General features: G+C 41.7%; 1 protein-coding gene across 3 annotated transcripts in view; it reads right to left on the bottom strand.

Annotated features, from left to right (window-relative positions):
* Window positions 1-2,350: 2,350 nt before the first annotated feature.
* LOC101155087 (F-box/WD repeat-containing protein 7) overlaps window positions 2,351-11,065 on the bottom strand; it is an 84,405-nt gene continuing 75,690 nt past the window's right edge. For all 3 annotated transcript variants that reach the window (XM_023957727.2, XM_023957729.2, XM_023957734.2), the window contains 4 exons: window positions 8,887-9,068; window positions 7,157-7,382; window positions 6,495-6,705; window positions 2,351-4,830 (listed from right to left, as the gene is read on the bottom strand). In XM_023957727.2, the coding sequence (XP_023813495.2) occupies window positions 4,562-4,830; window positions 6,495-6,705; window positions 7,157-7,382; window positions 8,887-9,068 (888 nt within the window). In that variant the 3' untranslated portion in view covers window positions 2,351-4,561. The remainder of the gene's footprint in view (window positions 4,831-6,494; window positions 6,706-7,156; window positions 7,383-8,886; window positions 9,069-11,065) is intronic.

Raw genomic sequence — 11,065 nt, 5'->3', positions numbered from 1 at the left:
ATGCTGGGTTGAAAATAGGATTTTCTCTGTGTTAAATTGGGACATTTGCTTATGTGCTCTGTGAAGACTGGACGTGACATCCCATAATGTTCTCTTTAAAGCAAGGACAGCTTACATCACTGCCTCCTGCACAGATACTGTGCATGTTCTGTCACAAATGACAGTTTTTCACTGTTGTTAATGAGAAGTAAAACAAAAATTCTAATAAAGTTTAGGTGTTAGAGGATTCAAACCAAGGGAAATGTGGACTGATGCTCTCCTATCCGCACATATGTGTAAAAACACTAAAAGACTTTAGTGAGTAAGTAAATGTTCCTCAACGCCAAATAGCATATCTACTGCAAATCCTATCATCTACTGTGCTCAACATCCTCAAAACATCTGGGAAAAACTTGAGTAGTCTCTGTGCGTCAGGGACAAGGACAAAGACCTTTATTGCATTGCCTCTAGAGGACACTGCATCAGTGAATGGAGTGATAGTCAAAGACAATAAGAAATGCGTCCAGAAAAACCTTCAGATATAGTCTGTGAGCACATCCGCGACACTGTCAGCAGTTCTAAAGCATCTATGATGAAAGGATGAATACTTAAGATATGGCCAGTGTGATATTTTACTTTATGCTGCTTGACAACCATCACATTTGGTTTATATTATTGATAAAGGTTTGACATTTTTTATTCACAAAATGTATTCATGTATGGTCAAGTGGAATAAAATGTTTGTCTTCTACCAGAAGGGTTTGCTGTCAAGTCTGTCTTTTTCACACATGTGCAAAATTTTATCGAAATTCTAGAAATGTCGGAAAAAAACCGCACCATTTCACAATTACACTTTTTTTTGTTAAATCATAGTTATGTAAATAAAAACAAACCAACTCATGCGATAAGTCATTGAAAAACATGGCGAGCAATTCTTTGATTTACAGCATACAGATTCAGATTTCTGCCACGGCACCAGCGCTCATCATCATCTATCAAAGGAGGCATCGCTGCAAACTCCTTACACGTGGGATGGGAGTGGCTACAGATAAGGCGATCAGGGATTTTACAGAGGAACCAACAATTCCGTAAGAGACGCTCAGCTGTGGGACCTCTTGTGGCGCCCGCTGTGCCCAAGGCAGCCAGTTCCTACCGAGAAGCACATTGCCATCCAGCTGTTTGTCACGTGACTCATTTAATTAAAAAAAAAATTAAAAAAGCCACCTCCTCCAAGCGCAAAATTGTGTTTTCGATAAATGCAAGTTTTTTCGAAATTAAATATATTTTCGCAAATCAAATTTGCGCAATTGCATATTTGCAATTCTGTCACCCAACGGAAGTTGACTAATAGTAGAAGACCTGGAGACGCAGGGTTCAATAATATTAGGAATTTGTTTTTGGGACTTTCTCTTGAGTTGTTTGTATCACTGAGAGCACATGTAGAGTCCTTGAATCCTTCTGGATTTGTCAACTGCATCGCGTTTTGAAAGAAACCATCAAAAGCATAAATGCATTATAGAGGAAGGTTGGTGTATTAAGCAGGACACCACTACTTAGTTAAGCTATGTCAAAAGTATGGCTCTGTCCTTAGAGTCTGGACGCTGAACTGCTCACCACACAGCTTTCATTCATTCGGTGCATCTATGTAGAGAAAATGTCAAAGATGACAATTTAGAGTTGTGAATGTGAGAGTGCGTGGATGTGTGATTGTGGACACTCTACCCTGCGACAGACTGGCTACCTGTCCAGGGCGTCCCCTGCATTCGCCCACAAGTATCCGGGATAGGCTCAAGCAGCCCCGTGACCCCGAAAGGGAACGAACGGTAGAAGATGAATGACTGAATGACAATTTAAAGGCTGGAAACCCGAATTAGGCAAAGAGGACGCCAACCTCCAAACACCAGAACCTCCAGCTCGATGCCCAGACGTCTTCAGGCTGTCGTGGAAAGACTTTGGTAAACTCATCTTTATCAGAACTTTTTTTTTTTTTAGTTTAACATTTCACAAAGGTCATTTTTGAAAGAAAAAAAATTAATCCATGTGAAAAAACATTTCCTTGTGATTTGACAGTCTCTGTTTTAACTTTACTAAATGTTGAAACATCTGCAAACTTTAAAAAATTTTGAAATTCATGTAAAAAGCTCAATAACTAATATTCAAATTATCAGAAAAAAAGATGTCTTAGACCATTATTTTTTCTCTTATTTTACTGAAATGTAATAAAAGATTAACATAAAACATAACTATTCTGGTTTAGGCAGCTAAAAGTCCTGATTTGGATCAAAATGAACGAATATTGTAAGAACCCAAAGAGCTGTTAGAGCGTGTCAGTGATGACTTTGGCCTAGGAAACCTGCACTTCTGGACGGCATTTAACCAAATAATTTGCTTTATTGAACATATAAGATGCCTTCACAGAGGTAACAAAAACAGACTGAACAAACTGATATGCTTGAAATGAAAAAAAAAAGAAACACATTTTATTGCACTTAAGTTATAAGAAAATAAAATTCTAAGTGAATCAAACAAATACACAATCCCTTTCAGGTTTTTTTTGTCTGTTTTTTGCTTAGTTTTTTTTTTCTGTCGTGTGCCTTTTCTCTTCTTTTTTTTTTCTTTTGCCAGGCAGTTTACATGAACTGAACAAAGTAAAACACCTGCAACAAATCTGATTTCATAAACCAGATTATAAATTAAAACAGAGAAAACAAGAGGAGATAGAGCGAGATTGTTTTTTCTTTTTTAATATACAGTGTTATACCACTTTCACAGTTCAGCTTGAGTTGTGACTCTTGGAGATTGAGACGGTTTTTGTTTGGCTACGTTTCTCTTGCCGTTTGTTTCCTTTGCGTTTCTTTTTTTTTTTCTCCCCCCCCCCACCCCCTTTTCACCGACGACCCACAAGGTCGCAGCCGCCCCAGAGTTTTCACCTGCAACACATGTAACACTAAGACTCTGGGCGGCTCGACCCGTCAGCTGAAAACTCGCCAAGCTCTGCTCTCTTGCTTTAGACATCTTTGAATGGAACAACCACACATGGATACGGACAGATCATTCATTCACCTGTTCCAAATCAAAACTTCTGATAGTTTGATTTATTTTTTTTTGTCCTCTTTTGTTTTTTTTCTAACAGTACACACAGCATTTTTGTACATTTCCCTACAGAACAGGCTGAAAAAGCTTTGTCCCAAGGAATGTGTTTACAAGTTGCCAACACACGCACTCATGCACTCGCACACACATGCCAACAGTGTTCATCCCCTCGCTTCCCAGCGGCAGGCGATCTGACAGATACTTGTCAGACCTTCTCCCCCCTCTCAGCCTCGTAGAGGCACGTTTTGGCTCAAGTTTCAGTGGCAAAAAAGAAAAGAAAAGAACAAAAAAAACGTTGGATTTTTTTTTGTGTGTGTGTGTTTTTGTTTCTTGAAGTCAAAACATACAGAGTTCAATTTGGAATTTCGCCTGGGACTAAAACGCCACAGCAAGTAAGAGTTCCTCTCTTTTTCCACTCCTTTAGCAGCATAAATACAGTTTGGCCACTCGGGGAAAAGCAGTCGAGGGGGCGGGGCTGAGGGATCGGGGGGGGGGAAATATTAATAAAGAGCGCTCTCACCGCCGCTCTGGCGTTGAGGAAAACCACCAGAGCCGGACTCCGAAAAAACCTCCAGGCAGCGATGACGCCGGCCGAAAGTGGAGAAAGAGCTCGAAGCCTAGGTTTGTAAGAAGCGAACAACTCAAGTCGAAATAAAAGAAAAGGGTCATTTCTAATACTGAGATTTGCACAAAGAAGAAAAAAACAAAAACAGAAAAACCCCTTTCATGTGATAAATGTCAAAGTTATTGAAATTCACAGTTGCGTTTGAGGGAAAAAAAAAACAAACTACAGGAACCGAGTGGAGAAGAACAGGAACGGAAATGGAGTGAAGAAAATAAATGCTCCTAACACTTCCTTTCATTCCACTATATCAAGCAGCACTTTAGGAGTAACTGAGTGTGGAAATTCCCCTCATCCCACCTTCCTCAAATCTTTACCTATATGGGGAGCGCCTTTACTGCTTTCTGATTGGCTGTTTGAATGGGTGTGTCTGTGGGGTGCCACTGTTAAGAAGGGGGTGTGTCTGGAACTTTTTAAAAAATAATATCTCTCTGTACATCTTAACATCTGTCGAGGTTTTTTGCAACGCCAAGTCTCTGCGAAGCTGACCCTGAACCGGAAAGGTGGAGAGTCACTTCCGAAGAGTTCGATCGTCGTGTTCTTCCTCCCTCTTCTTCAGCTCATCCCGGGGACGGACCGCTTGTTGCCCTGCGGCTGTGCTTCCAGCCGCCGCCCCGCCGTCAACGGGTGAAAAGGGTAGAAGCAGGCGCATCTTCGTCAGTAACGTTTAACCCCAAGAAGGTGGGATGCGAGTGATGACAGGACAGCCAGCCGTTTGCGGCTGTGCCAGCAGATCTTGCGAGTTTGGGTAAAGAGTTCTGGGTGTTGGCCCTCTGGTTTCCAGGCGCCTCATCACTCACTCTCTGTTCCTTCATCTCTGCGGTCTGCTCTCTTCGCCCTTCAAACGTGTCCCACTCCCCCCAGCTCTCATTTCATGTCCACTCCAAAGTCCAGCACCAGCAGCTTGGTTTCTTCTGTGCCGTTGCGGCTGCCGACCGCGCACACCAGCTTTGTGTTGGAGGCACGGATGCGCCACACCACGCCGCCACTGCCGCCGCTTTCCAGAGTCACCAGGTTTCGGATGAACTCTCCCGTCTTCAGGTCCCAGAGTTTCACCGTGCCATCGTCTGAGCTGGTGATGACAAAGTTCTTGTTGAACTGGAGGCAAGTCACGGCACTCTGGTGCTTGTGGGGACCTGGAAAAAAAATGTATATCATGTCAAAAAAATGGCAATCATTTTTCCCCTTTCAAAATAGAATGTTTCTAAGAATTCCTATGTGATTTTTAAGACTCCCCAGCCTGATTTGTCATCCATGTTTCATTAAAACTAACCGGTAGAGGGAGAGCTGCAGAGAAGCAGGGATTTGAACAAACAGAAGCCTAAAGGGGTGCTGGATAAACACTTTCAATGTAAGTACATTTCTCTCTCTTCTGTGCATCGTACGCACAGCTCCTACAGCTGTTAAGTTTCTCTACAGGCCAAATTCCCAGATAAACTCTTTTATGATCCAAGGCTCATAGAAATGGGTCAGAGAAGCCGCACAACCTGCAGATCTGCGAGTTCCTGTTCTGTTGTTGCGTTTTTCTCCATTTATATGCAACTGTCAGGACAGCTCCGAGCAAAACTAAAGCCTAAAGTAGCGACGAGGGTCTACATTGGAGTTCTGGAAAAGCAAGCTGCTCTCATGCGGTCATGGCAGACGTGTTTAACCCTTCAACACTGGAGCTTCAACTGATAAGCAACACTTTACAGTAGTGATGTAATCAACGTGAACCAGCTTTTGGTGCTAAAGGGTTAAGGGAATTTCATTTTCCTCCTCAAGGAAATTTCATTTCATTTAGAGCTGGGAATTGGAATTTGCAGTTCAATTTTCAATTTTAATAAATCTTTTCTTCTTTTTCAAAATCCTGTATAAAGACATTTTTTTTTTTGGTCATGATCACCACATTTTCCACATAACTAGATTGAAACAGAACAAAGACGGAGCTTTCCGTTGCAAGTAATGACTTCTTGCATTAAATACTTAAAAAAACTGTAAAGAAACTGAAAAAAAAAAAATTTGTGTATTTAATAAAATGAACCCGGGATATGCAGGTGAGGATTAACTGGATGTAAATCCTATGTTCTCTGCCACTTCATAACCCCCTCCCCTAAGCCCCCTCCTCCTGTGCTACCTATAGTTCCCTCAGATTAAATGACGGCCCTGTTGTTGGAGTATAGTTTAATAAAACACTAATGAGCGGCAGAAACTGTCCGCTGACCCAATTCTATGCCCTACAAAGTTGGTCGGCCCGCTTCTTTGACGGCTCAGACTCAGACACTCATCACTTTGCCGCCGCCCCCCCGTCAGACTGTCACTGGGGCATCCTTTTGTTCAGCTGCTCGTCATGCTGCTGCGTGAAGACCTAGCATACTGAGGCTACACTGTCTAATGAGGACATTTAGGGGGTGGGCTCAACGCAGACCGCCATTCCTGTTCTCCACATGATTTCCAGCTTCCTGGGAGACTGTAAGCTCAGCTAATGGAGAATGAGCGATCAAAGACAACAATGCCAGTGATACTGTGATCAGGACTAACAAATACACACAGCAGCTACAGAATACCAGCAGCTGAGTGTTTGGTGAGGATTTAAAATGAACCGGCAGCATCATTTACACACCATAGTTCCACAAAAAAATCTAAATCAGTTGGACAGTTGCTATAAATGCAAATTGATACATTTTCAAATTAAAATAATTGTCTGAAAGGCGGGTTTTATTTTGACACAAATGTTAAAAAACGTCCACATTTGCACTGGTAGTTCACATTTGAAGCCTAAAAACGATTCCAGCTTGGGTTCCAGCCACGCTGCACTCACCTTGGAGCGTTTGCAGGCACTGGCCTGTCTTGATGTCCCAGATTTTGACGGTGGAGTCTGCGTTGCCTGAGACCAAAATGTTGTCTTTCAGCTCCATGCCGCTAGTGAGGGACTGGTGACCCGTTAGTGTGTGGATGCAGTTGCCCGTCTCCACGTCCCAGACCCTTATAGACGTGTCTAGTGATCCGCTCACCACATGGATCCCGTCAAACTGCAGACAGAGAGACTGAGCTATAACCACCACTTCAACAAAGCTTCAGCTGTCACCTTCACCTGTTTTGACTGAAAAATGGACTGAGAATTTCCATCAACAAATTTAGATCAGGCTTAATGACCTAATTTGTTCTATTGATTTGCAAGAGCTCATTTTTTCTGCAATGGCAGAATCGTTATTTTTAAATTGAACATGCTTTTATCAAGTTCCAGAGAGGGGAACATCATAGAACATAGTAAATTAGAACATTTGCCAGATTTACATCCACCAGCACTGATAGTAATTTGATTTTTGTTTACAAAAAGCAGGTGTACATGTGCTCATTTCAACTAAGATCAATCTGCAGCTGTTTAGGCAACTTCTCAATAAAACCAGTCATCAGTCAGGTTCAGCAGCTGTTCCGCACATCCAACTTCCTTTTAGTTGTAACTTTCCAGCGCTGACTCACCTGCAAAGAATACACTCTGTTGGTGTGGCCCTGCAGCGTGTGGAGACACGTCTCTGTTTCTGGGTCCCACACTTTGACCATGAAGTCATAGGCTCCGCTTACTACCCGCCGCCCATCGTACTGGACGCAGCGAACCGCCGCCACATGGCCCATCAGGACGTGTAAACATTGACCTGTCTCAATGTCCCAGACTCGAAGAGTAGCATCCCGAGAGCCACTAACCACCCTAAGAGAAAACCCCAAGAGGCAGAGGATGAGGAGCTCAGCAGACGCACAAAAAAAAAACACTTTGAGTTAAAAAAAAAAAAAAAAAAACATACAAAATGCATTTTCCAAGTTAGCCAATAAAAAGAAGATTATACATCTGATTATGAATGCAGCAACAGCTGCACTTCTATAATATAAGGCATGTGTGTAAGCGATCTCCTGCTGGATCTCATTCATGTTCACGTCTGAGTGTGAAGGATCTCCTAAAGCTGAGTGCAGGCTTTAAGGCTCAAGCCAACTTAATGGAAAAATAGATTACAGTAAGAGTAAGACTGACTGCTTTTTAGGTTTTCTGCACAAGTATGTTTCAAAATGTTTTTTTTTTTAAAGAAAGGTTTGAGGTCAAATCATCCCATCAGTCTATGTACAGACTTTCGGGTAAGTCACTAACGACTGAAGTACACAAGTTTCCATAGGAAGGCTTTATCTCCGTTACAGACTACACAGGAAAACAAGTATTTTGCAGCTTCGCTCAGCTCACACTCTTTATTTAATACATGCCTTCCAGCACTGCAAAGATGGAAATCATCATGGTGTTATTCAGTGACTGCAGCTCACAGGCTTTCTGCGGAGTGAGTAATCACATGCTACACAAAAACCTTGGTGGGCCCTAAGGCGAAAAGAGCACTTGGAGTCTCTGGAGTGTGATAGTCAGTGAATGAGTGAGCAGCATTTCAGTTCAAGACGGTTAACAGGGTCTATTTAATCACTATGAAACCGCATGCTCCCCTTTCCACAAATACTGTGCTCTTTTAGTGCTGTGGTTGCTCTTTTTGGCTGATTAAGTCAGCTGTTATGAATCAAGGAGAACAAAACAGTAGTTCAGGGCTTGATATTTCACTCATACACACTTTTGTTGAGTTTACACAATGATTTTTTTGTGTCCTTTCTACAAAAGAGAAAGACACTGAGCTGCAATGCTTACATTTGTTCTACAATGCAGGAAAAAGCCCTCTAGATATACATAAAAAATTCGGACTTTTTTTTTTAATTAGGAAAAAAATAAAGTATGAAAATAATTCTTATTTTAAGAAAAAAATCGTAGTCACTGAGACATGTTTTCTCAAACTATGGTTATTTTGCAATTGATGCATTTTTCAAGAGTCTTTTCACTTAAGATTCAGTTTTTGCCCCCAAAATATAATTAAAAAATTTTTTTGTAACATGTTGCGTAAAAATTTCCATCATTGTTATCACGACCAACAAAAGGTTTTCTCAAATCTAAAAGAAAACGACAGCAAAATTCTTCCACCCACACTTTAAAAAAAGGTGTGCAGCAAGTTATCAAGGCTGATATAAGTTTAGAAAACATTTTATTAGTTTTGTTAAATAGCTCTGTCTGTGCTTTAACTTTTAACTCATTCTTTGCAATGAAAAAAAATTGAAAAGCTGCTAAAAAAACCAAAAACAAAAAAAGAGTGTGATTTAACCGTTTAGGAGGTGCTTCCAAACTCGGCCCATACCTTTTCTCATGTAGGTGCATGCAGCGAACTGTTGAGGTATGCCCGTAGAGGGTGTGGATACATTCTCCCGTCTCGGCGTTCCAGACCTTGAGTGTGCGATCAGTGGAGCCGCTGATGATGATGTTCTCTCGCATTTGGGACGACCACACTCCACCTGTGTGGCCCACCAACGTCCGTAGACACTGAGAAAAGAGAAACCACAATCCACGTGTTTATTCCTTTCAATCAGGAAATAAAAATAGCTAAAAAGCACTGTTGAAGAAAAGAAAGAAGAAAAAAAGGACAAATCATCCCTCTTTGGGGATTTCATTGCGGCATGACCTCATGCTGTCTTCAAGCGCAGAAAAAAAAAGGGAAAGTGAAATGAAGTGACCTTTTCTTAAATGGAAAAGCTCAGGCATGCTGCGAAAGTACTGCAGCTAAATATCTCTCAGAGCCCGCCACCCGCTTTTATAATTGCTTCTACTTATCTGTTGGAAAAAGGCCGTTTCCTTCTTTTTTTCTGCAAAAAGAGTTGATGACGGTTCTCAATATACTGCGTCCATTCATCCTCATTAGTGGTGGCAGATTAACTATTGATTCCAGGCGGTTATGGAAATCGTTCTGATCAATTGAATTGGTGTGTCCACAGTTTGTCCCACTTGTGACTCGATTTAATTACGCTCAATGCATTAAATTGAAATTCTCTGGAGGGGGAGGAGAGTAAATAGAGGAGGGGTGGGTGTGTGTGTGAACGGTTCAGAGTGAAGCGTGTCGCAGAAGTGTACAACATGTGACCCCTGCCTGCAACTGATCAGTAAATGGTTAGGGGGGGAAGGGTTGGGGGGGGGGGGGGGGCTTTATTAAATCCAGAGGAAGAAGATGAACAGCTGGTGCCATAAACTGCATCATTTTTGTCAAATTGCTGCTTACATCCAACTATGACTCCAGCTCTCCTCTTTTATGATTAGAAAATAAGGTGTAATACTTACTGTGCCCATTTTTATTTACATTTAGGACAAAAAACAAACTAATGTGGGATGTCCGCCTACAATTATCGTGGATTTGAATGAAAAAAAGGAATAAAATTAAACATTTTTTTCCTAACAAATTGGTGTACCTAAAAGCTTGCTCGATCCTTGAGAGAAAAGACAAAACATCGACTAAAACAACAGAAAAAAAACAAGGTATCTCTAAAAGTGAGGGAAGATAAATAAGCCTTTAGTCAAGCACTGAAAGCCTATTACTTTACAATTAAATAAAACCCTTTCTCTGAAGCTGAGCAGCCTCTGAGATGGATGGTGTTGGTGGAAATTGTGAGGAACGTTTTCCTTCTGTCCTAAAAAGCGAACAAACACACGTACCTCTTGACCTGGTGGGAATATTAGAAAATGAGGGTCACTGCAGCTACCTGTGTACTCAGCTCATGCTTTTCAAAGGTTAAACAGCTAAAACCATCCAACAATTATGGCCTGACACCGCATAATTATGGGATTACAGCAGTCGCGGGCTTATCTATACACAACAGGTTGAACCACAAAAGATGGGGGGGGGCGCCAGGAACAAATTTCTCCACGGTCTTCAGGTCATGAGGGATTTTTAACTTTTATTTTTTAACCACACAACGATTATTCCTTCAGCGTTTTCAGACGGTATAAACACTCTTGTTGTCGATGAAGAGGATAAAGCTCATATTGATGCAGCTGCAGCCTCCAGCGAAGCAGCTCTTCCTGGATTGGCCGTCAGCCTGCAGGTCTGCCATCTTAAATCTGCGTGACAGCTGAGGCTGCCTCTGACAGGCACCACCAAGGACACGCAGGGCTTTGTTAAACAGGAACCAGCCACCTCTGAAACACTGACATCTGATCGGCTGTTTGTGTGTCTGGATGCGAGAGTGACAGCTTTGGAGGAGGCCGTGTAAAGGCGTGCAAAAAAAACCCCAAAACATTAAAAATCTATCTTGACAGCATGTTTTAGCGCTATATCATATTTTACATATTACAGCAAATCTATTTGAAAATGTATTTAAAAACAGCACCTGATACTCTCCGACTTTTGAGTTTACTCAGAGCAACGTTAACCATAAATAAGCGCTAAACGACTTAACTGATCATTAAAGCTGTGGCCCACATTTTACAGTTGTGGGATGCATTTACATAAAATCCCATAATACTTCCTCTATTGCCTCGCAGCATGAATT

Source organism: Oryzias latipes, assembly GCF_053564925.1.
Source record: "Oryzias latipes strain Hd-rR chromosome 1 unlocalized genomic scaffold, Olatipes_Hd-rR_3.1 chr1_Y".
NCBI classification, from domain to species: Eukaryota; Metazoa; Chordata; class Actinopteri; order Beloniformes; family Adrianichthyidae; genus Oryzias; species Oryzias latipes.
This window is presented reverse-complemented; position numbering and strand designations above follow the sequence as displayed.